The 27,488-nt window shown below is 43.9% G+C and overlaps 1 protein-coding gene across 8 annotated transcripts; it reads left to right on the forward strand.

Moving 5' to 3' along the window:
• Window positions 1–207: 207 nt before the first annotated feature.
• Window positions 208–27,242, forward strand: SEC16A (SEC16 homolog A, endoplasmic reticulum export factor). Of its 8 annotated transcripts, none has more exons than XM_065695329.1 (33): window positions 208–360; window positions 3,114–3,230; window positions 3,512–7,362; window positions 7,927–8,072; window positions 9,784–9,869; window positions 10,726–10,861; window positions 11,630–11,828; window positions 12,938–13,112; window positions 13,902–14,044; window positions 14,185–14,246; window positions 14,466–14,604; window positions 14,856–15,098; window positions 15,401–15,498; window positions 16,203–16,284; window positions 16,470–16,587; window positions 16,829–16,940; window positions 17,198–17,303; window positions 17,774–17,914; window positions 18,029–18,142; window positions 18,353–18,557; window positions 18,741–18,989; window positions 19,654–19,742; window positions 20,687–20,734; window positions 20,934–21,092; window positions 21,328–21,405; window positions 21,628–21,684; window positions 22,325–22,448; window positions 22,783–22,920; window positions 23,206–23,306; window positions 23,624–23,698; window positions 24,318–24,377; window positions 25,283–25,357; window positions 25,593–27,242. In XM_065695329.1, exons 3-33 carry the CDS (start codon window positions 3,586–3,588, stop codon window positions 25,659–25,661), a joined length of 7,404 nt encoding a protein of 2,467 aa, XP_065551401.1. In that variant the 5' UTR covers window positions 208–360; window positions 3,114–3,230; window positions 3,512–3,585; the 3' UTR covers window positions 25,662–27,242. The 8 variants fall into 8 exon arrangements, with proteins under 8 accessions (XP_065551401.1, XP_065551402.1, XP_065551403.1 ...); XM_065695330.1 differs by lacking the exon at window positions 3,114–3,230 and having other exon boundaries at window positions 25,593–25,703; window positions 27,119–27,242; XM_065695331.1 differs by lacking the exon at window positions 3,114–3,230 and having other exon boundaries at window positions 25,593–25,703; window positions 27,122–27,242.
• Window positions 27,243–27,488: the final 246 nt, after the last annotated feature.

Genomic DNA, 27,488 nt, shown 5'->3' on the forward strand with positions numbered 1-27,488 from the left:
GGCCGGGGGCGGCGAGGCCACGCCCCGCGGCGGCACCGCGGGGACTCGAACCCGCGGCGGCCAGGGCCGGGACGGCAGTACGCCTGCGCGGGGGTGAGGCGTGGTTTTTATCCTCCGACACTTCCGCCTCTTCCCTCTTAAGGGCGGCGGCGGGGCGGGGCCTCCGCCGGGAGATGAGCGCAGGCGGGCGCGCGCCCCGTGGCGTCATCGCGCGGCGCAGCGTGGCGTGACACGTCGGCGGTGGCGGCGGAACCGCGGAGCCGGATGTGCCAAGATGGCGGCGGACGCGGCCGGTGTTTCGGCCGTGGCGGGGGGCGGCGCCCGCTGCTGAGGGGGGCTCCGCCGGCCCGGGCCTGCCAGGTACCGGGGCCGGGAGCGGGCCAAGCCCTGGGGAGCGCGGGCGGGCTGCGTGCGGAGCGCGGGGCCTGAGGTGCGGGCCCGGGGCCGGCGGTGCCCCCCTGTGCGGCGGGGGAGGCTCCGGTGCCGCCTGTGGCAGCGCGGGGAGGCGGCGGGGCGCGGGCGGCCCCGGCTCGGGCTCTGGCCCCGGCTCGGCCGCTGGCCCCGGCTCGGGCAGGCCGTGGTGCCGCACCGAGAGGGAAGCAGTGAGAGGCGGCCGGGGCGGGTTTTCCTGCGGGGCTGGGGCTGTTCGGGGCCGGTGCAGGGGGGCCGTGCGCACACCGCGGTGTCCGAGTGCGGGAGATAAGGAGAGCCCCGGCGGTGGAAGGCTCCAGCTGACATTCCTTACCGTGTGTTCCCTTCGACAAGGCACAGAACTTCTCGCAGGCTGGGGTTGATTTTTGACTTGTGGAGTGCTGGAGCTCCGGGCTTTGGGGCAGCAACTGGTGCTGACTCAGGAGTGCAGTTGCCTGAATGTGTCAGGACCTGCCGGTGTGGTGGAGCAGTGGTCAGTCTCCTGAGCAGAGCAGACGGGAATACTTAATGCTGCTTCTGTCTACAGGTCCTCGTGAGTTTGGTTCCCAAAGAATTCTTAGAGAATCCTGGAATGGTTTGGATTGAAGGGACCTTAAAGCTCCTCCAGCTCCAACCCCTGCCCCGGGCAGGGACCCCTTCCACTGGAGCAGCTTGCTCCAAGCCCCTGTGTCCAACCTGGCCTTGAGCACTGCCAGGGATGGGGCAGCCACAGCTTCTCTGGGCACCCCGTGCCAGCGCCTCAGCACCCTCACAGGGAAGAGCTTCTGCCTAAGAGCTCATCTCAGTCTCCCCTCGGGCAGGTTCAAGCCATTCCCCTTGGCCTATCAGTACATGTTCACTGAATAACACTTGTAACTATTGTTACCATTTACAAGAAGGCCAGGAGGAAGCTCTCAGGCGTACTGAAGGTGTAGAGTGTGTCCAGTCCAAGTGTCACACACATGTTTGCACATGTGCAGCCATCTACACAGAAAGGAAAGTCTGAAAAACTGGTGTCCCTGATGCTGATTTTTAAAGCTGCAAATCTCATTTTCCAGCTGTTCTTGTCTTTGGGGTTGCAGCAGGGTTTCCATTCACTTTGTTCTCATTGTTTCGAATCTCTGCGTGTGAACACCATATTGATTGGTACATGCAGGTGTGCGCGCAAACAGATGCGTGCATGTGTATATATAGGCACACGTGCGAATTAACATTAGCACTCTGTAACCTGTTTTGTGGGCACAATTGTGCTGTTTAGGAGTAGTTTGTTTGGCTTGTGTGTATTGGAGAGAGAATTTAATTAGTTCCCCCTAAATAAGTTGCTCTTTCACACAGATAAGTTTCCAGAGGTGTTTAAGAATAACTGCATGGCTGTAGAGCTCCTCAGGTGAAATTTATCGATGGCATTGCCTACAGGGTAGTTTTAATCTTTTTTCCCCTCTTTGGTTAACATTTTCTGGCACATCTGCCAATGGTTAGCAGCCTGCTCTGCATTCTCTATTAATAAACCTGCAGAAAGTTAAGAATTTCCAGACTAGGTAAAGCAGAGCTGGATTGCTCTTATGTGGTTATTTCCTATTTATAAAATCAGCATTTCTGTTAATACTGGGTTGGTGGCAGGGAGGGTCAGTCTCACCCAGCTTTAATTTTCTGTTTGGATTACCTGACATGAGCACATTCATTTTATTTGGACTTAAATCTCCAAAGCTTGCAATGCTTTTCCTCCTGCGTGCAGTCTGTTAATATTAACTTCCCTCCTGTGAGGAAGCTGATACCCTCGTATTGAACTCCTGTAATGTGACATTAGAGCTTTAGCCACAGGAATGGCAAACCAGCACTCTGAAGTAAACCCACCACTTGGTGTAATAGCTGAGTACTGGGACTGGTTGTTACAGAAGAGTGGTGAAGGACTGGGTTCTTTTCCTTTGAGTTCATCTGGGATGACAGGTAAGGAGTGAAATTGACATTTGAAATTTGGAAGTGGGTATTGAAGTTGTAAAACAGTTGGCTTTTGTGCTCAACTGTGTTTCAGAAACAGCTTTTCTATTAAGAACAGAACAGGTAGATAGCAACACTTTGTTCAGGTAAGGTAGGGCTTTCCAGGAGGTGACTGTTCTTTTCCCTAGGGAAAGTGGTACTGATGTCCCATAAAGTCTGTATAGATGACGTTGTGGTCATGTATTGGCATTTTTCAGTTATAAATCTTTAATACGTGTGGTTACATGGGGTTCACTCAACATGTACTTTTGTTAACCAGAAACCAGAAGTGGTTTGCATTTGAGCTTCTCTGGAGCTATTAAAATTTTGGCTTAATTACAAACCTCTGACTTTTCTGGCTTCCCATTTTATTGCTGACAAGATGCTGAATCTTAAAACACAAAACACACAAAACCCCCCTAAACCCAAAAATCACAGCTTTTGTCTGTGTTCTGTAACCAGAAGTGTATCTGGTATGAAATGATTGCTGTGGGTTCTGCACTCTACATGATATAAATGATACTTGTTGTGCTCTATTTGGAAACAAGACTCTCATGTGTTGCTAAAGCTTCTTGAGCTGAACTGGACAAATACTGAAGTCTTACCTGTAAAAAGGTCCATTCACACTGAGCAACAGAGCTGAAGATCATCTCTAATGGAATTAGAGTTGGATAATAACTTTTCCACTTGTTATAATTCCATTGAGCTTACCATAGTGCTTGCAGGTTCTGTTGTAGGCTGACGGCTTCTGGCTCTGGTCTATGATGCGTTTTCCTGCCTAAAAGAAATCTGGGGCAATGTAACAGTGTAAAACCAGTGGTGCTTCAGTCTACCCTGTAAAGGTTTGTACAGGACTCAGCTGTGTTTAGTTACTCTTACTTGGAGCTTTTTGTTAATATGGTGGCTAAATAATGTACATTGTTACCACACAGCATTAGGCTCAGTTAAACCTGGACTTGGATTTAGAAATACAATGTTGTGTGTGTATTATGTATCCTAGAGAAAAAGAGTGGTATTTTCCACTTCAAATTCTTTGGGTAATTTTGTTTCTAAAATGAAGATTGTGTAAGTGCTGTGTGTGTTACGAGAAAGGAAACTGATTTGTCATGTTTTGCCTTAACAGGGTGGAAGAAGGAATCTCTCTACAGCATCCACTAGAAGTTTGTCATCTCCCATCTGACCCTGTTAAAGGCCATCATGCAGCAGCCTCCACAGCCTGTGCCAGCGGGAGCAGCAGCTCCACCTCCTGCAGGCATCCCTCGGAACATGTACCGGAGAAACAGCTCACTCAGTAAACGAGCAAATGCACCAGCTGCCCCGGTGCAGCCTGTGGCATACGCTTTTGCATTTGGCAGACAGACTCCACAGGGTTCCCCTGTAGATAATCCATCCAAGGGCAGTGCATTGGTTATGCAAAGCTCTTCCCCCGCAGGGTGTCCACAGCCAGCCCTTACGCACACTTCACCACCACATGCTGGGGACAATCCTCATGGACTGCACACACCTTTAGCAGCTCCTGTACCTCAACCAGGAATCAATCCCAGTACGTTTTCTAATGTTCCAGTTCCTTCACCGTCCCCAGGATATGCTATGAACAGTACTGCAGAAGTGCATCCAAATGCAGACCCTGGATTCCAAGGGCCTGTGGTACCACTGCACTATAGTACAGGAGCAGCAGTTGAAAATTCTTTCAGTGTGCATCCTGGAATGGCTGCATCAAACAAACCTGGAGGTAGACAAGATGTTAGTAGAGGTCCAAATGACATTCCTTCAGGACCCAGTGCAGCAGCGTTCTTCCCTCCTCCTCCTCAGCAGCCTATGTCTCAGTGGAGGCCTGTTCAAGGTAACCTGCAGTCTCCAGTTCGAAATTTTGTGCCCTATTCTGAGTCGTCTTCTCAGATTGATGTTCAAAACATTTCTCAGTCTTCTGTTAGCACGTCTCATCCTCCTCTCCAGGCAAATTTCCAGCAGGGTCCTGTGCACCAAGGTATTCCACAAAATGCCATGCAAGCACCTTTAGCTGTTGGTTGTGAAAAGAATGGGAAAAATGGCTCTGCAAATAGCAGTTACCACATGAACAGCATCCAGCCTGGCAATGTGTTCAGGCAGAACACAGAAATGACTAATGCTTGGTTAAGTCAACCATACCAGGAACAGTTTTACCCACAGCCACCACTGCAAGACTCCAGTTTTGTCCTTCCCACAGCTCAGGAAAATAACCCCCAAAACCAGGCTCCAGATATGTCTGAAACAACAAACAGACCTATTCCCGCAGATCAAGATCCAGGAACTCTCTCCATGTTTTTCAAAGGGGATGAGGCAGAAAATGAAGAAATACTTTCATCTGAAAAAGATTACATGGTTGAGAAAACAGAGTTTGATGCTTGTCAGCCCAATTCAGTATCCTTGTACCACCAGCCAGTGCATCCTCAGCGCATTGCAGCGAATGTTCTCTCTCAGGCACAGGTTGGTGCAGGGTCAGTTGGTGAAATGGTACAAAAGGGAATGGATCAGTACTTCCCTAAAATTGTCAGTCAGCAGGAGGCACAGGCCACTAAGCACTCTATGTTTGTTGGTGATGACAAGGCACATATAGGTGACATGTCTGGTGGGTCACAGTATGAAAATGTTGAGAACCTGGAGTGCATTCAGAATCAAGAAGTGCTGCCAAGTGAACCACAGAACATCAGTGTTTCATCCCCTGCTGCTGGCCCTGATCTGTACAGATACGGCTCTTTTCCAGGTCAGATGCTTCCAAAGAATGCTGTTGTGAGCCATGCTGAAGGAGGACCAAATCTGGAGGCGCCTGATTCATTACCTCATCCTGTCCGACCAGATAGTGTCTCTTCAAACTACAGCACCATTAGCCACAGGAGTGCTTCCAGCTCAGCAAGGCCTCAAGAGCAAGTTGGTACATTTATTCAGCAAGAAAGTGGGAAGCCTGATGAAGAATCTTCTGCTAGTTTCTTCAAACAGATTGACTCCTCTCCCTTAGGAGTTGATTCCAGTGAGCTAAACCTGGGCAAGACTTACCACGGCAACCTCTCCCAGCCTCCAACCCCCAGCCCCCCTAAGCCTACAGGGGTGTTTCAGACAAGTGCAAACAGTTCTTTTGAACCTGTGAGGTCCCATGGAGTTGGTATAAAACCTGCAGAGATTGACCAAGCCAAGATGGTGGTTGAATTAAGGGAGAACCACTCAAACCAGAAGAATATCAAGAAGAATGCAGCCATGCCAGCTGCATCCCCAGGCAATCTTGAACAGCCACCAGATAATCTGGAAACTATTTTCATGCCTCCGGTACACCCATTGCCTCTTGCAGTCACTGGTGAAGCAGGAAATACGTTGCACTCTGGACCTGTTATGGAAAACATACAATTGGTATCTGAGAGAAGGTCCTCAACAAGAGCTCAGGGGGCAGTTAAGAAGTGTGATAGCCCAGCAACAACTCTGTGGGCTCATAATGATTTGCCTAATTTTGGGGGGAATGTTCTCCTGGCTCCTGCTGCTCCTGCAGTGTATGTACCTGCCAAACAAACTGTAGAAGTCATTCAGCCACCAGAAGAAGGCCTGGCTAATCAGCAGCCAGGCAAACCAGGGACTATGGGTGTGCAGCTTCCCCAGGATGGAAATATAACTTCTGAAAACCTAGAGAATCCTCCCAAAATGGGAGAAGAGGAGGCACTTCAGTCTCAGGCAAGTTCTGGTTATGCAAGTTTGTTGTCTTCTCCACCTACAGAGTCTTTGCAAAATCAGCCTATCCTGATTGCTCAGCCTAATCAAAGCTATAACTTGGCTCAGCCAATTAATTTTTCTCTTTCTCTATCTAATCAGCTAAGCAGCAATGAAAACAATCAGCCAGTGAAGGACTCTGGGCTTGGGGACAAGCCTGCAATGGGTCCCCAGCCTTCTCATGCGAGTGGGATCGTTTCTGGGGAAAACGTGCCATTACCCGTGATGCAGGTTGGATCCCTATTAGTGAATGCACTTCCAAATACTAATCTGTTAAAACATAATCTATTACAAAGTCCTGTCAATTCTTCTGATGCTGCTTCTAATCAGCCTGCCAACTTGCTTATGAAAACTCCGCTTAATTTGGCTCCAGAAGGGCAAAAGAATGTTAACATGGAAGGTTTTGTTCCTGAATTTGCCAGCAAGCCAGGGTCTAACTCATCCATTTTTCCTGGGACAAATCTCCCCAGTGGAAGTGCAAGTGCACTACTCCCCCCTGTTAATTCTGTAGTACAGGCTAATAGTTGTGCAAATCATTCAAATGGCAAAGAAGAAGCTACTGCAGGGGTCGACTTCACAGTGACACAGACGGTGGAGACGAGCAGTGCAAGTAATTCTGTACAGGTGCACAATCAGTCACTTCCTGGTGGTCCTCAGCACTCAGCTGGTCAGGGGCATCCTGAGATGCATGACAAACATTTCTATCAACAGGTGACAAAAGATGTACAGCATCAGGCTGTATCAGACAGAGCTGCACAGGGAGCATTGCCATCTCAACCACAAATGCAGGGAGCTCAGGTGCAGCAGCCAACATCATCTGGGCAGTCCTCAGTTCCTTCAAACTACCAGGTTACTGCAGGTGCTAAGGCCATGCAGGCATCACAGCAGCATGAGAACCAGGTGCTGAGCAGCCATTCTCAGCCTGTGGGTCCCCAGGAGGCAAGTTCAGCACAGCAGCCACCAGGGTACGATCAGATGAGTCCTGACAAGCAGCGAGTGTCTGGACAGCCGCCGGGTGCTCCAACATCCACAGCCCCTTCAGGCACCACCAGTCAGTCAGCAATGCCAAATGTGCAGCAAGACCTGCAGCGTCCATCCCTGCCTCAGACTCCTCAGGATGCCTTTGGTCCACCCCAGAATCCTTACTACTACTACAGACATCCTTACGATCCTTACCAGCCTCCGTATCCGCCACCTTATCCTCCTGCAGACCCCAGAACAGCAGCTCATCTTTATTACATGGTAAATTCTTTTTTATCTCTTCTTCCCCCTCAGTATGTATTAGTAATTTTCATCTTTGAATTATGAGTTTAAACAGTTGTGTTGTGACCAGCATTCATTGTAGCATTGATTGATGTTAAATATTTAATAGTAGGGAAAATCCAGATGGCAGTAACAAAACTTGTATTACAAAGATCATAAAAATTTAAAGTAGTTGCTTATACCAGTTCCATTTGGCACAGATGTCAACGTGGTTCTTTGGAGAAAGGTGGCAGTTGTAACTGTTTTAGCTGCCCAGGAGTTCAGATTTGGTTCTCATCTGCTGCCTGTATGATTGGCAGGTTAACAGAGTGGCCAACACAGTGGTTGAACTGCCTTTAGTCCAGGCATAATGGTTTTCCCCTACGTTTAGCATATTAAAGACTTGAATATCACTTGCAGCAGGTGCTGAAAGCTATACTGTAGTCTTAATGATCTGCATCCCTCCAGGTACCACAGTTGTAGTGTGGATGGTGATTTGTTTGGTTTTAAAGGTTCATTCTCAGGGGTGGGAAACCTCCTCCCATGTGTCTGTCTCTTTTCTAGGAGGATGCCTACGGACAGTATGACCCCCGGTACAGACACTATGACAGCAGCAGCACTGCTTACATGGAGCCTGGGAGTTACCGGTATCCTGAGCCTGAACGTCCTAGTTCCAGAGCAAGTCACTGCTCTGACAGGCCTTCTTCTAGGTACGCAATTCCTAAATTGAGTCAAATCAGAGTAAAGACCCTGAAGCAATGAGTGTAATGATGGCTGTTGAAGTTTTGTAGCATAAGCCTCAGTGAGGAAGTTCAAAAACTCATAGTGTGCTGCCATAGGAACAAGCAGGATCAAATGCCACATCGGGAAAGAGTACAATTCCACAGCCTTTTCTGTTGCTGAAGTCTCATTATTCCTTTCATTTAGTTCTCTGGGTGGTTGCTGGCATTTCTGCCAGGCAGGAGGTCACTGTGATGGACTAGGTGCTGAGATTAGCTCTGAGAGATGATGAATCAAGTGAAAACATTCTGGTGCTGCCTCAGGTTAATCTGTCTGATGGTTACTTTGACTGTGTGGATCATCTTTCTCACAAAACTCCCAAACTCTGTGTAGTAAAGGTGTTATGTGGGCATGTTCCACCTACTGACTTCACTACAGGTTTTGATGCAGGTCGTATGTGAATCAGGAAAGCTTCGAAGTCTTGGTCTGTCTGATTAGGTGAAATAAAAAATTTGAGAGAGGGAAATAATGTGCTCAGATGCCACTTGCAAGTATTAAGTGCGAAGCAGAAATGGAATCTCTTATTTCCCAAGCAAGAAGCAGCAAGTCACCTTCCAGGGATTACTGCTTTCTTTTGCAAAAGCGATCTGTATAAACTTCAGATTAATGATGACGTGCTACTGTTGCACTACTTGGCAGGTGGGTTTGCAGGTTTCCAAGGGAGAGCCCCAGTTACCTGACTGGAAAGGATGAAACCCTCTGTAGTAGTTGTCTGTTGCTGGCAGCTCACTTAATGGAGCTGTCTTCAGATTAAAAATACGTTTTGCTTGCCACCTCCAGAAGATTATAGGAGGTGCACGTTGGCCTTGAGGAGTACACACCAATGGCTGCATGTGGTGACTTTTATCATCATCTTAAGTGAATCTAAGTGCACTCTGAGATCTTGTAATGAGATAATAACCTCCAGTAGCACTTCCTGGTGCCTGTTCTTCTTATGTACTATTTTTATAAGAGGTTGAAATGCCTACGGGTGGCACCGGGCAGATCAAAGCCTGTTAGGAGCAGCTCTGTCAGTGTGTGTTGAGGCGTGATGTGACAGCGCAGGTGGATGTGGACTGTGGTACAGTTCTGCAGGGCAGCAGAGCCTGGGAGTGGCAGAGACAGTGATAGTGTGTCTCAAAGTTGCCCTGAATGTGCCAGTGTTAATGCAGCTTTGGAAACTGTGTTTGGGGAGGGGAATAGTATCTGTCTGCAGGAGACTGAGCAGATTGTTTGGGTGGTTAAACCTGATCTGATAAGATCACATCTCCTCCTCTGCAGAGGCAGGTGCTGTGTTAGCAAACTTCCCACGTGTTCGAGGGAGGAGCATCTCTTGACTTGCTTGGCCACTTTGGAGTTTGTACTATCAATTGTGATCAGCTGTAGAGGAGAATGAAAGTTCCTATTGTTCCACATTACATATCTTTACCTCCTCTGCATGTATGTGTGTGTGGGAATATGCACATGTGTAGATATACGTACATACAGTTAGACATGCTACATTTGTCATCTAACATTCATTTTCTCATAATTGTGGGATGGTCCCAAAAATGGCATTCCATACCTAATCAGTTGTGGCACATAGTTCTTTATGTCTCCTGCTGACTTCAGAAGAGACTGAAGAGGAATAATAATTTTTCATACTTGTGCCTTTTCTTCCAGGCAAGGGTATGCTGAAGATTATTATGCCAAAAGTGGATGGAGTGATTATTACCCAGGCTATTACCCAAACTCATATGATTATGGAGGTAATGTCTCAAAATGAACTCTGAATTTTTCTATAGAAAACCACAGGGTTTAAGAAAAAAATTGTAGGGAAAAGGAACTTTAAGATCAGAGGATTATTATATTTTTCCATTTTAATAAAGCTGATATACTTTCCACAACCAGCAAGAATGAGGTTATACTTGCTGAAAACTGGTCTTTGGACTTACTTCAGTTCTTAATACTGTGCCATCCTTCCTGAGTTTTATTGAGTAGAAGTAGTAAATACTGTGCCATCCTTCCTGAGTTTTACTGAGTAGAAGTAGTAAACAGAAAATAAAGTTCTTCTTCACTCCCAGCCTTCATTGTGCTTTCCATTGTGAGAGCCCACCACGGTGAGTCTACAGAGTAGTTTTCTTCAGTGTGTTGCAAGCCTGACGTTCACTGAGGTGTATCCTTGGTGTGTAACCTGCAGGCAGGCTTGGAAAGTAAATTTTAGGTGGGTGTAACCAGGAATTGACTCATGATTTGAATTTGTTTTCTCCATGATGATCTGCTCTCTGCTCACAGAGACATTCTGGCCTTGGTAAGCTGCAGATAATTGCTTGTATGGTCCCTGGGAGGATTTAAAGCAACATCTGTCCACATCCCGAGACATTTGGCACAATGCTCTGGAGACTAATCACAAAGATTCTGTTAGTACTTGTTGAGTTACCATGTTCTGATCAAGTTGGAAAGTTGTTAGAAAAGGTCTATCTGTCTGCTGGTGAATGCTGTCCCTTCAAAAGTGTTAAGCTATTAATCATAACCAAATCAGCATGTCATTGAAGAGAGAGGAGTAGGAAAATGTTACAGGCAATAGCTTCCAATAGCTAAACCATTTCTTCTTATTTCCCAAAGATCCAAGTCGCTGGGAACGTTACTCATCAGCATATGACCCCAGATACAGAGATCCTAGAAGTTATGATCAGAGGTATTGGTATGATGCTGAACACAACCCTTACCAGAAGAGAGAAGCGTATCCATATGGAAGCAGGTTTGTCCATTTGATCCATGTTCTTGGTGCTCTTTCCAGATCTTGGGCAGCACAGGCTTAGGTGCTGATGGTTATCAGAGAACTAGTGTGTGTGTGTGTCCAAGTAAAGGTGGAGAATCTGGTACTGGCTTCTTGCGGGTTGAATCCCCCACAGTCAAATGTGTCATCAGAAAATGAAGTTATGTTAGTAAGTGCTCAGGCAAAGGCTGAGGCTTTGCTTGTGCACTAACAGAAATAGTACTTTACTTGCTGAAGATCTGCTCCAAAGCCCTCAGAAGTTATGAACTGTTGTGATAGCTGTATCAGGCATCAGGATTTTGAGGTATCATGTAGCTTTAAGTAAATTCCTCTCAATATTGTCTAGGAATGCAGATGCATCCTGTAACAGACTACTGAAAAGCAATATTTACAGATACGTTTGCTACTCCTTTCTTTAGCTTTAGTATAGGTTATTGAGGAAGAGAGATGAGTTGTCATGTCAATCAAGGCAAGGATTTGGGGAGTAGGACTTGTTTTCAGATGGGTGAATATTTTGTGGGTTTTCATACTCGGAGTCCCTTCTAGGATGTCAGTTTGATCTTGAATATTCTGGATGTTCTTAAAGAAATACCTTTTTTTTTTTTTACTGTAATAATCTCAGTCTAGGAAATAATCTCAAAGCTCTTCTGGAGTTAGGTACAGCTTTCTTAAGTGTGCAGTGAAGTCATTTCCCTCAGGGATATAGGTGTCTCTTTTCATTTTTGGGTTATATGTTTCTTGGCTCTCCAGACACGACCGATACGATGATAACTGGAGATACGACCCTCGTTTTACTGGAAGCTTTGATGATGAATCTGAACCCCATCGAGATCCTTATGGTGATGAGTTTGACAGACGCAGTGTGCACAGTGAGCATTCTGGCCACAGTCTGCGGAGCTCCCGCAGTGTTCACAGTCACCAGAGCAGTTTCAGCTCCCGCTCTCAGCAAGTGAGTTTCAGATGGTCACATCAAGTATTCTTTCAGCTGAGCTGGGTCTTTCTCTGTTTAGGGTGGGTGAAACATGAGAAATATGGAAATATTTCTGGGTTTAGCCTGGGGGGAAAATGCATTTTGAAAGCTTTTATTCTTTAAGGCTGTTTTGTAACATAGTTTTGAACTTAATATTTATCACAGTTGTCAAGAGAACTTTAACCAAAATCAGCACTCAGCTGTGCAAGTTGCCACACACAGAGAAATGGAAAATTTCCTCTACTGAATCCATTTGCTGTTTGTGAGAACTTTGCCCTTACTGTGCTTGGATGTAGTTGTGCCTGGCTTTGTGTTATGCTCATTTTCACATCACAAGCATGAATACTGTTACTGAACTCGGGATCTGCTGAAGGACTAACTCTGTATTTGGATGATGCTATTTTGACTATAAAAGCAAAACCCAAATCTAACTGATTACTCATCTACTCATACCATAAATACAATACGTGAAAAAGAGTATTTGAGTAGCTTTTGGAGTACAATCTTTGCTATTGGAATGTGGTGTTGTAGCTGTAGTCTCATGTTGGTTCATGATGTTTCCTGGAAGGTTTAGGTGGTTTTCCAGTCTGAATGCAAATTCACTAATATTGGAAGTAGTATTGGAGATCATTTAGGCATTCATCTGTAGGCACCTGAAGTCATTTAGGCATTCATCAGGCTTAATCAGTTGGGATTTTCTGTCAGTGTTACAGCAGAGGTGAATGTTGCTTCTGATCAGTATCTGCTGATAAAGCAACACTTGTAACTCATTCTGTAATGTTCTTCACACAAGCACATTGACATTCCCTTGTGAGAAAACTGGAAGTACTTGGATGTGAACAGATCAAATGGTAGTGAAACAGAGGGGAGACATGGAGATACAAATTATCTTCCCTAGCCTGTTGCTGCGGGTGGATTGCTGGAGAGCTTCCTCCAAAGCAGAGATGTAGGAGGCCTGGTTTATGAGCAGTGTAAAGAATCAAAGCCAGAGAGAGGACCCGCTTACTGCCTTGACTCACGCCTGCAGCATTGCTTGCTCTGTGTAACTTCATGCTCTCTGCTAACAGTTACTAATATGATCTATTTAGAGCCAGCTGTATAGAAGTAATCATGACCTAACGGCTAATACATATGAAACTGCACAGGCAGCGTCACTCCATGCAGATTATCCATATGGTGGATATGCTCCCAACTTTGATGGACAACAGCCTTTTACAGATTATGGCTACCCACCTGAAACTGGATGGTCAGCAGTGGAACAAGGTACTGGCACCACTGGGAAAGGAGGAGGGAAGACATGGGCTTGTAAGGTTGTCTACACTTAGCAGTTTACACTGCTGTAAATGTTGATTATTATATGTAGTGTACGAAATGCCTTTCATGTGTTCAGTGAACCTGTTAACAGGAAAAAAAGGCTGATTCACAGTGTATGTGCACAGATATATGTGGACAAAGTTCTGTTCCTTTTCCAGTGTAAGGATAACTTGCTTGTTGAAACCTGGGTGTATCACAGAACAGTAGTAGCTACAGGGTTTTCTATTAAATACTGCGTACTTCCATTTGTAAATGTCTTCTTAGATAGGTTTTTAACTGTACTGCTTGTGCTTCGTGGGAAATGGTTATAAAGTTTAACTTAAACTTCAGATTTTCCCATAGCTTCTTCTTGCCCTTTTGGTGTGGAACAAAACACTGTTTTCTCTGGAAAAGCTTTGGCAGAGTAGGTTGAAGTACATCATTAGCTCTTTGAAGATGCATCATGTATTTGTACAGAGATCATGGAAATGTGTCCGATACAAATAATCGAAGCCCCTACACTGACAAAATAAGTGGGTTTTAAAGTTCTGTAGTTTAGTTTTGTTCTTGTTGCAAATCTTAAGAAGATCTTTGGGGCTATAGTGGAACTGATTGCTGCATATAAAGTTCAGCCAAACTGAATGGCAGGGTTTTTCCACCAGTGCTGCGGGATTACTGGTTTGGCTAAGTACATCAGCAAGTTAACTTTAGTTGCAAGACAGGTTACTTGTATCACTTAATTGTTTCTTCTGATTTCAGCACCTTTAAGGCCCTCAACACCTGAGAAGTTCTCAGTGCCTCATATTTGTGCCAGGTTTGGTCCTGGTGGCTTCTTGATCAAAGTGCTGCCAAACCTGCCTTCAGAAGGACAGCCAGCTCTGGTTGAGATACACAGTATGGAGGTAAAGTTTAAGGTTAAAAAGGGAGGTGGTGGATACAGGCTTGCTTCTACTGCGGGTTATGTTCGGGTTTGGGAGTTTTACTGCTAAAAAGCAAAATTTGTGGTTATAAGGATTTCTTACAGATTGTATTTGTGTTTTAGACTATGTTGCAACATTCTCCAGAGCAAGAAGAGATGAGAGCATTTCCTGGTCCTCTGGCTAAGTATGTTCTTACAGATTTCAGAATTCATTTCTTCATTGAACACTTGTCTGTAAATTACAGGACTTAAACCGACTTCAAATATTGGTGGCTTTTCACATGCTTAAATAAGATACGATCATTAAGCTTCTTCCTCATACTAATCGCAGTTATGACCTCAGTGTTGACTTTTCTCTCATTAAAGCCTTTTTCTTCCTTTTGCCCTGTTCTCTTTGTTTTCAGGGATGACACCCACAAAGTAGATGTTATTAATTTTGCACAAAATAAAGCTACACAGTGCTTTAAGAACGAAAACTTAATTGACAAAGAATCTGCAAGTCTGCTCTGGGACTTCATTGTCCTGCTGTGCCGGCAGAATGGGGTATGTCTCACTGCTTGAACTGTTACCTATCCTAAAATAGTTTATACACAGAATGGTGTTTATGTAAAAGACAGTGATGTGTGTATAGAGGCTTATCTTGGAATCGTTCACGGATTGATGGGACAGGTAAACTGGCCACTTGTGCCCAGTTGCTCAGAGGTGACAGTCACATATTGTTGTTGAAATGACAACTAAAATGAAGGCAATGTTGAAATAGCAGATTTTTCTGTGTGTTCTCTCCACGTGTATAGACTGTTGTGGGAACAGACCTGGCAGAACTCCTGCTCCGAGATCATAAAACAGTGTGGCTTCCTGGGAAGTCCCCTAATGAGGCAAATCTGATTGATTTCACTAATGAGGCTTTGGAACAAGTGGAAGAGGAATCTGGTGAAGCCCAGCTCTCATTTCTCACTGATAATCTTCTAACCACTATTGACAGTCTCGAGAAAGAGACAGAGAGGTTCAGAGAGTTGTTGCTTTATGGCCGCAAGAAGGTGAGTGCTTGTACTGATGTTCCAAATCTGCATCTAATTTTGTGTACTTGTCACAAATCTTAAAGCTCGAGGCATCAGTTAAAATCATTTTTGCCACTTGCAGTGTATGTAATATTTCATGGCACTGCACTGTGCTGATATGGAAAAATGTTATGCCCTACAGTTGATAGTATAAGACAGTTATATTCATGTGTTAGCATCTGATCTAAACAAAGTCACCAAGTACTACTGTAGAGCATTCATTCATTCATCTGAGTGGTATGTTAAGCAGTTTCCAGGAAACCGATTTCTGTATTCATTAGGATGCTTTGGAGTCTGCCATGAAACATGGTTTATGGGGTCATGCTTTGCTACTTGCCAGCAAAATGGACAGCAGGACACATGCAAGAGTTATGACCAGGTACTGTTTTGCTTGTTGATTAGTACAATGTGACTTATTCTGCTAATAAGGTTAATAACTTGGTGCTCAGAAATCTTAATGGCAAAATGATGAGTTATGCTTAGCAGCTTATACAAGAATTAAGCTTTAATTTTAGCTGTACATTCAATTGTTATCTGTTACTTTTCAGTCTGGGGCCTGCTGGCCATAAACTGAAAGCTGAGAAGTTATTCTATGCCACTTGTTCCATTTAAGGGGTATTTGAACAGTGTCATCGTGGGCTTCCTTGACAGGTGCTGCTAGTGAGTCCTTGAAAAAACTGCGAAATCCCATCTGTCAGCTTTGTTAAAGCCAAGGAGCTCTGTTGTACCCTTCATTCTCCTTGCCTGTGAGCAGTAGATGTCTTTGTGCATGCTGCAGACAGGAAAACATTCTGTCAGCTTCCTGAGCTTGTGAAATCATGTACTAAGTCTGGTCAGCTGGCTTGGGAAATATTGAGGTTTTTCTTCATTTGGGCTGGCCTGTATCAGAGGGCAGATCCAGTTAACTAGTGATCTTTTGCTTCTGAACATTATCCTCTGGGCAATTGCTTATTCAGTGTAGTATTTTCAGACGGGACTTCCTTCTCTTAAACTAAGCTAGATTAACTGCCACTGAATGTTCAAGTACATTTTAACTGCTTACCCCATGCTTGTGTTTTTGTTTTCTGTGTGATGTCTCTGTAGATTTGCCAACAGTCTCCCAATTAATGACCCTCTGCAGACTGTTTACCAGCTCATGTCTGGAAGGATGCCAGCTGCATCCACGGTAAGATTCAAGTGTGAGCTGCAGTTGAGACAGAATTGTTGCTGCAGTGAGTGGTGTAGTTCACAACAGTAATCTCTGCTTTTCCTAGAAGGTCAGATAAGTCGTTTTGGTCCTTTTTAGGTTGAAGCACTTACCCATGCAGAGCTCCAGTCACTGATTTGACTAAGTAATTCTTCTAATTTTAGTGCTGTGGAGATGAGAAATGGGGAGACTGGAGGCCTCATCTAGCAATGGTGTTATCCAACTTGACCAATAATGTGGACTTGGAATCCAGGACCATTGCTACCATGGGAGACACTCTTGGTAACTCTTGGGGAATAAACAGGGTGATGACTGAAGGAAAAGCTTTCTGAAAGCTTAAATTACTCAGCTTATTTTCTTGAAAACAAGCAATTGCTGTGTAAAATGTAAAGGGGAGCAGTTTGATGTGGGCATGTCTCTATTGGGAAGGTATTTGAATGCAAAACCAAACCGATATGGGACTCTCAATTACAGTGTGCCATTGGGAGGAAATGTCCTGATTATGTTACTTACTTCTCTGCAGCTTCAAAAGGCCTGCTGGATGCTGCTCATTTTTGTTACCTTATGGCCCAAGTTGGTTTTGGAGTTTACACAAGGAAGACAACAAAACTTGTCCTGATTGGATCAAACCATAGGTTTGTCTTTCTCTTTTGTTTAAAACCATGATTTTTTTAGATGCAAAAATGAAAGAATAATGGCTTGAGAGACTGAGTTGCCTTGGTCCCCTTATCACAACTATCCACAGCTGGCTTTGAGATAACTCTTTGATGCCCTGTCCTTGTTTGATACTGTGTGTCTTCAGAGCTGATTTCTGATTGACAGGTCTGTATGCATGTACAGCATGTACCACCTGAATGTTAACTGGTATTTTTCCTCTCCCATTCCTGAATAGCTTGCCATTTTTTAAGTTTGCCACCAATGAAGCCATTCAGAGAACAGAAGCCTATGAATACGCACAGTCCTTGGGAACTCAGCCTGGCTGCCTGCCCAACTTCCAGGTCAGGAGCTGTTTCTTTTTTAGTTGCTTTTATTTCAGCAGATTTAATGGGAGGCTTCTCTCATGTGCTGAAATCATAGCAAATACCTTCTCCATTGTAATATGAAATGTTTCTGGATAACAGTGCAAGATAACTTTTTCCTGTTTCTCGTTTAAATCTTCTCTTAATTTTTGTCATCTGTGCATTCTGAACTTGTTTATTTTTAATTTTGTTACTGTAATTCTATATTCCAAAAGGAAAATGCATCAGAACTTGCTGATGCTGGCTATAGTCAAATAAATAACTTCTGCTGAATACGTTGGGTGGAAGAGAAGAATTCTTTTTTCCCTAAGGTTTTTTTTTTTCCTACCTAGTGTAGGTGGGATAATGGGATATCTGAGCTTATAACTGGAATGACAAACTACCTTTCATTCAGTACTTCTATGAGTGTTCTGCTCACTTGGTGTATTTCACCTGCTTGCATTCCATAGGTTTTTAAATTCATCTATGCTTGCCGACTAGCTGAAATGGGACTCGCTGCTCAGGCTTTCCATTACTGTGAAGTGATTTCCAGAACAGTCCTGAAAGACCCACATTACTATTCACCTGTACTTATTGACCAGCTAATCCAGGTAACGCAGGGAGACTTAAGTACTGGTGGGTTTGTATTGTAGATGGTAAGCTGTGGCTGAGGTTGCCTTTTGTTGCCTGATTAATTTAAACTCTACAATGACTCCTTTCTCTAGATGTCATCCCAGCTGCGCCTATTTGACCCACAGATAAAAGAAAAACCAGAACAGGAATCTTTTATTGAACCTTCGTGGCTAGTAACGCTTCGACATGTGGATGGACAGATCAAGGTACAGAATGTGCTTTTCAACATGAATTCCTCTTTTGAGGATAAGTGTAAATCACTTTTTTAAATGCCTTTGTTCATACTACTAAGTACAGAAGCATGTGAAGTGACCGTATGATATATTCATGTCACAAAGTGCAAGTGAGACTTCCTTTGCTCTGTGTTCCCTTGGTTATGAACTTAATGTTAACAGTATCTTGGTATTTTTGTGCAGGAGGGTGCAATAGCTTATAACACAGACAGATCCACCCCACCACCATATGCCTGTAGTACACCAAGCTCTGAATTAGACCGTGCTAGTCAATGTGATGGAGCAGGAGCTGGCCATGACATGGGTCAGGGTGCTGAAAATGCATTGTTAGCATCCTTACTACCCAATGTGGCTCAACAGATGCAAAGTGTGCAGCTCATGCCTTCAGGTTAGTGCTTCATATCTTTCTTCATGACAGAAAAGAAACCTTTCAGGTTTCTGGAATAGAAACCACTTAAGAGGGTGGCAGAAACAGTGAGATTTCACTTCTGCATTGTATCCTTTTAGTAAACAAATTCCATTGTGTGAATCTTTTAGTTATAACTCTTAATGTTTTTATTTTGTGCTGCAGTACCTCAGGCTGACCTTGACGGATCAGCTGCTGTGATTCCTCCTGGTGACCAGGAAGCTGCCCGAAGTGTCCCTTTCTATCCAGTGGCTTCTCAGTCTATTGGTCCAGGGCCTGGCTTTGCACCTCCAGGATTCTCAAATCTGTATGGAAGTGAACCATCACCGCTGTATTTGGGGTCAGCAGTACCACCAGGAGGACCTCCACAAGAAAATGAACCACGACTGGAAGAGCAGACAAACCTGGAAACAGGTCTGTGGTATCAGTAAACAGCTTTCCTTCCTTATCAAGGGATTGAAGTATTTGGGGGAATACTGTCAAATATGTCAATATTTAGAAAAGAGTAAATAAAGTCTTGTAATGAAATTTAAACCACCATGTAAAGGCACAGAAACATCTGTGGAGAATTTCACTATTCATTCTGCTTATTTGGCCTAGTTTAAAAGACAGGTCAGACTCAGCAGGCTATAGGGTTTAACCCTAAGTGCACTGGGCTTGGCAGTTCTGTCTGTGAGGTCTGTGACTGGAGTCTAAGGGACTTCTGCCTTGGACATCAGCTCCTGCAACCCTGATACATTTTAATTCAGTGACAACAGAACCTGTGAATGCAGCAGGCATACACAAGTTTGGCAGAGCTGTGTTAGAGATGTGAAGAACCTTAAAACTGGTCTATATTGAGCATATTGCATCCCTCAGCCTGCCCTGACCAATTTAAAACAAACTTAACATTTCTGCAGGAGAGAAAAGGCAAAATTACAGCAACTACAGTTCATATTCTTTAATAGGCCAGGTTCTTCCTAGCACAAAACTCTTTAACTTGTGAAAACTTTCGTCTTCAAAGTGGTGGTGTGAGGTTTGGGGGCCGTTTTGTTGTTGTGTCCCCCCCACACTAACATAATCTCATTTGTTTTTTAAGGAATGCAGAGAATCGCCCCGGAGTCTCCTGCACAGAACTCTTTCCCTGACCAGAGAGAGGAGGATTTCTATGGCAGGATGGCTAGCATGGTATCTGTATTTCCTACATCTCTTTAGCAAGTGTCAGCTGCACTGCAGATCTGTGCAAACACAAGCATGCACTGGGGCTCTGTCTTGCTTTGCAGCAATACTTGAAGCTTGGTTTTTCTTTCCCACTGTTCTTCCCCTTCAGTAGAATAAAAAAATGAAGCAGTAGAAGAAACTTAGCCATAACGTCTCTAAAAATAATTACAATTTAAAAAAGGTGGAAGGGAGATATTGGGCCTTTGTCTAAGGCTTTCTCTGCCTTCCTTTCCCACCTCCCAGAATGATTCTTCAGAGCCAGAAGAACTCATAGCATACATCAGCAAATGAGGCCCTAAAGAACAGTTCTGACTGTTTTAAAAGCACACATGTAGTGACTGGAAATGTGGAAAGTGTCTTGTCAAAATCCCAGCCCCCTTTTTCAAATACATAGTATTTTCACTGTTTAAATATCACTGAAGTTGGTGTCTCCTGGGAAGTCAGATTAGTTTAAACATTTTTAATAAGGGTACCTATGGCAACTGATAAAGGATGAAGAGGCTTTTTAACTAGAAATTAACCATGCTTATAGAGGAAACAGTGAATTTTTTTTTTTTTTATGCTTGAGTTGCTATACAAATATTAGAAGAACAATCCAATGTTGGAGGGGGGGAGATGCAGCAGCCACTCCCTGGTGCAGCTTGTTGTGTCTTCCCTCTCATGGGCTGGTTGGCCTGCACAGCAGTGCCCTGATTTAACTCTCATTAATGGGCCAGTTCCATGATAGTGCAATTGCTTGGACAGACTTCAGCTCTTTTTCTGCACCTCCTTTATGTCAGAGGAGATAGAAGTAACCCAATAACCAGCTTGAATATTGTTAATTGTGTGGAAATTCTTGATAAGAAGTGAATGTTGTGTCAGATATTTAGCTGCTTGCTGCTTATGCATGTCCTGGCTTTGTATCTAACCAGGCACCAGGACGAAGATCCAGATCTGCATCTCAGTCTTCAGCACATATGGTATGCCATGAGCAGGCTGCTTCTGCCACTAAGTCTTCTTTTTCATTTATGTTTGGTTTTTGTCTTTTTGTCTGCTTTTATATCCCTTCCTAGTAATATTTTTCAAAGAAGGGATTTGTTTAGTAAGTTTATATTTAATTCATGGATCCATTGCTCCAGCAGTGATAACTTTGTACTTTCCTGTATGTTTGTAATACAGGGCTATGGGCAAAGATCCCGAACAACTTCAGAGTCCTCTGCTCATTCTGTGGGACGAGAGAGATCCAACTCTGCAGCAAAGCAGCCTTCTCCTCCTCCCCCTGTTCCTGTAGGGAAAGAGAATAAAAAGGAAACAAAAAAGGAGGCAGCACCTAGAAAGGTAAACTAAGAAAGTACCTGTAGCTGGAGGGGGGATATGTTAGTGCATGGGGTGACTCCTGTGCTGGGTACTGATTTAAGAAGTCTTGACTGAACGACTTGCCATTTATTAGGTACAACTCTGGCTCAGAGTTGAAGTCCTTAGCAGAAAATAAATTGTTGCATGGATGTTTCTTTTAGTCTGCCTGTAAAGACAGTCTTGAGAGAATTAACTGAATAGATGCATTTATTTTTAGACTGGTGCAACCTGGTTTCGCTGGCTGATGGGAAAAGGAAAGAATGAAGCTCACCTTCCAGATGACAAGAACAAATCAGTAAGGCCCCCAAATCACAGAAGCCTTTATACATTTTAGTTGGTTCAAAAGGGTTTCCTGGAGGAGAGATGAACATTGTTTTGACAAGCAAAGAGATGAGTGTAAATGGATTCTGCTTATTCCAAGACTGGCTGTTAAAAAAAGTTCCTTTTCTGGGGGGAGGCAGGAGGAGTTTAACAGCTTAGTTTGATCTCCTAATCCTTGACTGTGATTTTCTTGTAGATTGTTTGGGATGAACAGAAACAACGCTGGGTTAATCTGGATGAACCAGAAGAAGAGGTAAAAATCTGAGTACTCGGTATTCGGTTAAGTGGAAAACTGCAATCTGAACTGGCCCACAATCCTCTTTAATCTGTTATTGGCTCTGAAGAGATGCCTTTTACTGAATTTGGATTAAAATGTGCAACAGGTTACATGTTCTTGCAGGCTCCATCCGTATGGAACTATTTGTACCTTTAGTTGCTGGTGTTGATTCAGTAATTCTGATTGAATTTACAATGGAGTTTGCTCTAAAGTTTGCCCTGTGTATCTCTTCGTAGAGGTTGGAATCACCTACACAGTTGCTTCTTAATTGATTTGTTCCAGACAGAATATAGGGGGGAAAAAGAGGAAGAAGATTCTATAGTTTTGAAAATGTAATGCATTGTGTAGCAAAGAAAATCGCACATCCTGACCATCCTTGTCATTCAAGGATCTCTCTCAAAACACAAATGGCAAGAACCACTGCTGTTTCCTTTCTAAGTGAGTGTAGATGAGTTGTAGTACTGCCTTGATACTAGTTATCAGATGGAAGATGAGGAATAGATGTACGGCATGTATGTCTCTTTTATGTGCTCTGGGGAAAGGAAAAGGGAAGTCAGATGGGTACTTTGCTTAAAACTCTTGGTCAATGATGATGTGGATTTTTTGTTCTCTGCAGAGCAAACCTCCACCACCACCTCCAACAGGATTTCCTAAAGCTCCTCAGGCTGCTCCACCTGGACCTGGAGGTGGACCTGGGGGCCCTCCTGGTGCCCCTGTCAACATGTTCTCCAGGAGAGCAGGTAACGGACTGCAGTGATGCTTCAAGTATGGAAGACTTCAGGTTTCTCTTGCATAAAATATGAAGGCAGAAGTATTACCTTTTCTGGAGTGGTCAGGGAACAGTTGGCAACTCAGTGATGTCATGGAGCTGTGGCTGTTGCTGTCCTTGCTTGTGCCTAGCTTCTGCACTGTGGCTGTTGTCACAGCTATGTCATGACTTGGGTATTACTGTTTGTATCCCTGGAGCACTATTTTCTGATCCTGAAACATGGTTTAGCCAGCAGACTGGTGAAGATAGACACAGGGATGACTGACATGAGGCTTATCTGTTATTTCTGGATTTTTCTGTTTTAGCTGGAAGCAGAGCCCGTTATGTTGATGTCCTGAATCCAGGTGGAACCAAGTCGAGTGGTGCTCTTCCAGCACCATCAGACCTGTTTGCCCCCTTGGCACCAATGCCAATTCCTGCGAATGTATTTGTTCCAAACTCAGGTGTGTGGTTATCTATGGTTATGTGGTTATCTATGTCACTTTTGAGCATCTGTGTTATGTAGCCTTTATTAAACAGTAAGTATGTTCAATCTCATTAACTCCAGTTTGATTTAGAAAGAAACAGATGGGTCAGTAAACTTGTAAGTTTACTTCTTTAAATTACTTTTTTTCCTGGGGGAAGGTTGATATTGTAGAAGCTCATTTCTGCTGATGTTACTGCTTCTCATTCTGTGAAATCAAACACTCTGGTATGGTGTGTTTGGCTAAATCCCATTTCCTTTGTAGTTCCAGGGGAACCCCAGCCAATGGAAGGGAGTGGTGCAGCAGAACATGCACCAGCTGCAAATCAAACCAGCACAGATCCTGCTGCTACTGTGGAACCAGAGGTGGGTTAGAAGGAATGTCTTATATATAGAATTCAAGCTTCTGATTAAAAACTCCTCATTATTCTGAGTAGTAGTTTTGTGGCCGCAAAACATGATGTTGTAGGGATGGTGTTTGTGTATAGCATTTTGATTAAAGAACTGGGGAAGGGAAATGCAAGTGGAAATGGAAATGGGAAGCCCATAAAGAGTTGCATTCTGTCTATGGGAGCAGTATGTGTTGGGAGAAGGACCAGAGAACATATTTCTGCTGTATTGATGCAGATGTGAGATAGCATCATAGTGATAAAGATAAATAGAAGTGCATTGTTTTTCTTTAGTACTTAAACCCTGCAATCCTTCCTCCTGGATCTGGACTGCCTGTTGCTAACCCCGATGGCTCCCAGTCAGGCGAGGTAAGGCTTAATTCACGGTAGTTAGCTGATGACTTCTGAAGCGTATTTTAATCATTAATTTGTAGAGGATTTACCATGGGCCAACCAACAAGTCACTGATGCAGTTGCTGATGACTAGCCAAGATGGAATCATGTGACTGCCTCCAAAACTGTACAGACAAGAACCCTAAGCCCCTGTGCGAAGTTCAGCCTCTGTGTCCTACATGTGATGGAATCTTTTGTCTATGAAGGAGGCTTTGACAAACCTTTTTCAGAGTAAAATGACAATAGCAGTGTGAGGATCTCTTCTTGCCTCTGTGCATGCGTATAATTTCACTAATACTGAGTGCAAGACATGACAAAGAGAACAGATTGCTATGTGCCAGGCAGAGTAACATTGCCCTTGTTCCTACTAAATGTTTTCTATAGCTACATAATGTTGTGCTTTAAGAAGCCCTTTTGATTTAAACTAACTTCTGGCTTTACATTTTATTTTGTTGGTTTAACTTGAAGTTGGTTTAACCTTTGGCGCCGAGACTTTGAAACTGAAATAAAACAACTGAAAGCTTGGGGCAGTGACATGCATGACGACTTTTTTATTTGTGTTTTTTTGTATTTGTGTGTTCTTGCTGTTTTGTAGCTTTCGCGCTCTAGTTCAATGAGTTCATTATCACGTGAAGTAAGCCAGCATTTTAATCAGGTACATGTGGCTGGCCATTCTCATTTATGTTCACTTATTTACTTTCCCCTCCCCCTTTTATTTTGCATTTGCTCAAATACTAATGCTACTGTTTAGTCGTTTTCCCCTCTGCTCATTTCACCACAATAACATCACAAGTAACTAATGATGTAGTGTTCCTTTTAACACTCAAACAGGGTCTTCAGAGTTGTTTGTATCCATGAGAGTGCATGTAATCCAAGCATGCTTTTTGTTTATGTTCGTGTTCCTAAGAGACTCACTTAATCATTGCGATCAGCTCTTTCCTGGGATACCAAAGTTGTCAGTTGATTTTAAACAAACAAAAACCCCAAACCAAAACCAACAACAAAAAAAAAGCCTCACCCAAGCAAAACCTTGTCATCCTGCTGCTGCCAGCCTCCAATTGGTAATAACACCAATACCTGTTTCATCTGCAAAAGCCCCTGTAGGAATTAAAGGAATGCTTCATCTCTGCTGTGAGTTCCAGTGCTGTGGGGTCACCATAAAGGGGTGACACAAACTCTCTCTGATATTTCTAAGTAAAGCAAAACTCAATGTAGAATGTTTCTTTTGGGGCAAGCCCTCAGGTGTACTAACCAAAAGCAGAAGGTACTAATTCAGTGAAGTCACACCGGTGTCTTGTTTTGGTTTTGCATGCTTTGGATTTTCAGAGCTATTTACAGTTTGTGCATGTGACATTGTTTTGCCAGTTCCTACGTTAAGCAAGTAATACTTAAGATCTGGATGCAAACTGTACCAGCACTCTTGCAGTTGTTACAAATGCTGCGCTGCCCATACTGTTGTCATTTAGTACTGTGGATATCTGCTCTGTATGACCAAGCAAACCACGTCTGAGAGGCAGGGGAGCTCTGCAGTTTGTAACTTCAGTATTATCTGCTTCCTAGCCTGCTGCTGTGCCGCCTGCGGGGGGACCTTCAGGAGGAGCCGTTCCCTTCTACAATCCTTCTCAATTTGCACAAGTGAGTAAAGGCTTTGTCTTTAAACAAAACTATTGAACAAAACCTGTTGAAGAAACCCATCACTTTGCTTTACTAGTTCGGTTCTGCCTGTTGCATGTGGAGTGTTGAATATGTTCGCAGACCAGTCTAGCACCCATTTAACGGGTTAGTGTTCAAAACTTCAGTGCCAGCTTTGTGTTTTGGCTCCAGGATGAGCTTTTACAGAACGCTTTTTATTCCTGTTCTCCTTTTTCAGTCTCCTGCAGTGACTGGAAGTTCAAGACCAGGAAGAATTGGACAGAGGAAGTATCCAACATTGAAGTAGAATACAGTGGCTTTGTGTTTGGAATTCTCACTCGTGTTCTGAGTATGCAAAGAGCTATTCAATTACGGCACATGGTATCAGTACTAGCTGCAGGTGACATGACAGACTGAATGATGGGTGATTTTTTTCATGGGTCTCCCTGCTTGCACCTCATCTACGCAAACCATTACCAGACATGAAATATGTGCAACTTCCTTTTTAAAAACCTGGCTGGAAATAGCTTTGCTGAGATAAGAATAGACATGAGGGAGGAAAGAGTTACTGTCTGTTACAAAAACTGTCCGTAAATTGCATAGGCAATTTATTCCATGAGTTTATTGGAAACCTACTAGTGTGACTTTGGAAGGCAGAGTTTCAGGGATTCCTTAATTTCTGAAGGATGCTTCCCCTCCCAGAGGGGGAAACCATGTCCACATTGTAACATAACACTCTGTGGCCTTAAAGAGGACCATGCACAATTGTAACACTTACCCAACAGGACTGGGTTTCCCAGTGTGAGACATTGCAGATGTTCCTCTGGGAAACGCCTGGTGCTGTTTGGCTCTTTGGAGGAGGGAGGGGGCCACAGCTCATCCAAATAAATTGACCTATATGGAATGAAAACTGTGACTGTAATCTAATGCTAATTTGATTTGGATCTTACCTAGTCTGTATGTAGTTCGTGGTTTAGACTACTTGTAAAGCAAATTGTATAGTGGGGAAGAAGCTCTCTGTATAATAGCCAATGCTGTACTATTTGATGAGTGAGTGTTTTTAAGTGCAATACGGTTACTTGCTTTCTCTCAAAACTGCTGGCACTGTGCAATGAAGGTGGTAACAGCTTGAAAGTTAAGTTTCTTTTCCTGTCGAGTGCCAGAATCAGTGTAATACTCTGTTCTTGAATTTCCATTGCTAAAATAACCGAGGTCTTAAATAGCTAACGGCTGAATTTCAAACGTACTAAAAGTAGATGGATTAGACCTCTACTGAAGGACTTTAAAATCTTTAGATTTAATACAGGAAATCTTCCGAACCATGATATGCAACATTCATAGTCACTGAAGAATCTGAATTATCTGCAAAGAGAGAAATAAACTTTAAATATTTATTAAATCAGTAGGCCATATTTTATTTAGAACTTGCCACCAAACTCTTTGATTTTACTTGAATTTCTGCCCCCGAGTAGAAATAACGTGAATGTGAAATTGCCGGTGTCAGTCCCCCGTAGTTTTCTCTTTTCTTCTCCTGACTAATGCCGCCTTTCTGAGCTCTCGATCGCCTTACACGTGTCCTAGACGGTTTGTATGTAGCCGAAGTCAAACGCTGGTTGGGGGGGGTTAGAAACCTTTGCGTTGTGGCCCATCCTCCAGCCGCGGGCAGCAGCAGGCAGTGTGGTTTACTTTTCTATAATCAAAACCTAGGCAGATGCTTGGCTTTCCTCTAGCCCGGCCAGGCTGCTGATTGTGCTCTCCTTTCAGTAGAGACTGCCAGCCAACCTCCGTGACGAAGGCTTCCTCTGCGCGGGGAGCGGCTCTTTCCTAAGTGTAAGATTTGACACTGTACATTCTGAAATAAAATATTTTGCGCTCTGGAGCACTTTCACATTTCACTTCTTCTTGTGGTCATTGCGGTGGTGGGAACCGCTCCTCTATTGCCATTGATTTGTGGGGGAAAGGGAGCGGGAGTGCACTGCCTCTGCACGGGGGTCATCACTGGGATGGCCCAGGCTGGAGTTCTAGCCTTAATCTTAGCCGCGTTGGATGGCTCTGGAGTGGAAAATGCTTTGGTTTGAGCTGTTCATTCCAGCGCCGCCTCCAGACAGCGCTTCTTTATGAGTGGTTTAATTAC

Source organism: Lathamus discolor, chromosome 15 (assembly GCF_037157495.1).
Source record: "Lathamus discolor isolate bLatDis1 chromosome 15, bLatDis1.hap1, whole genome shotgun sequence".
NCBI lineage: Eukaryota > Metazoa > Chordata > Aves > Psittaciformes > Psittacidae > Lathamus > Lathamus discolor.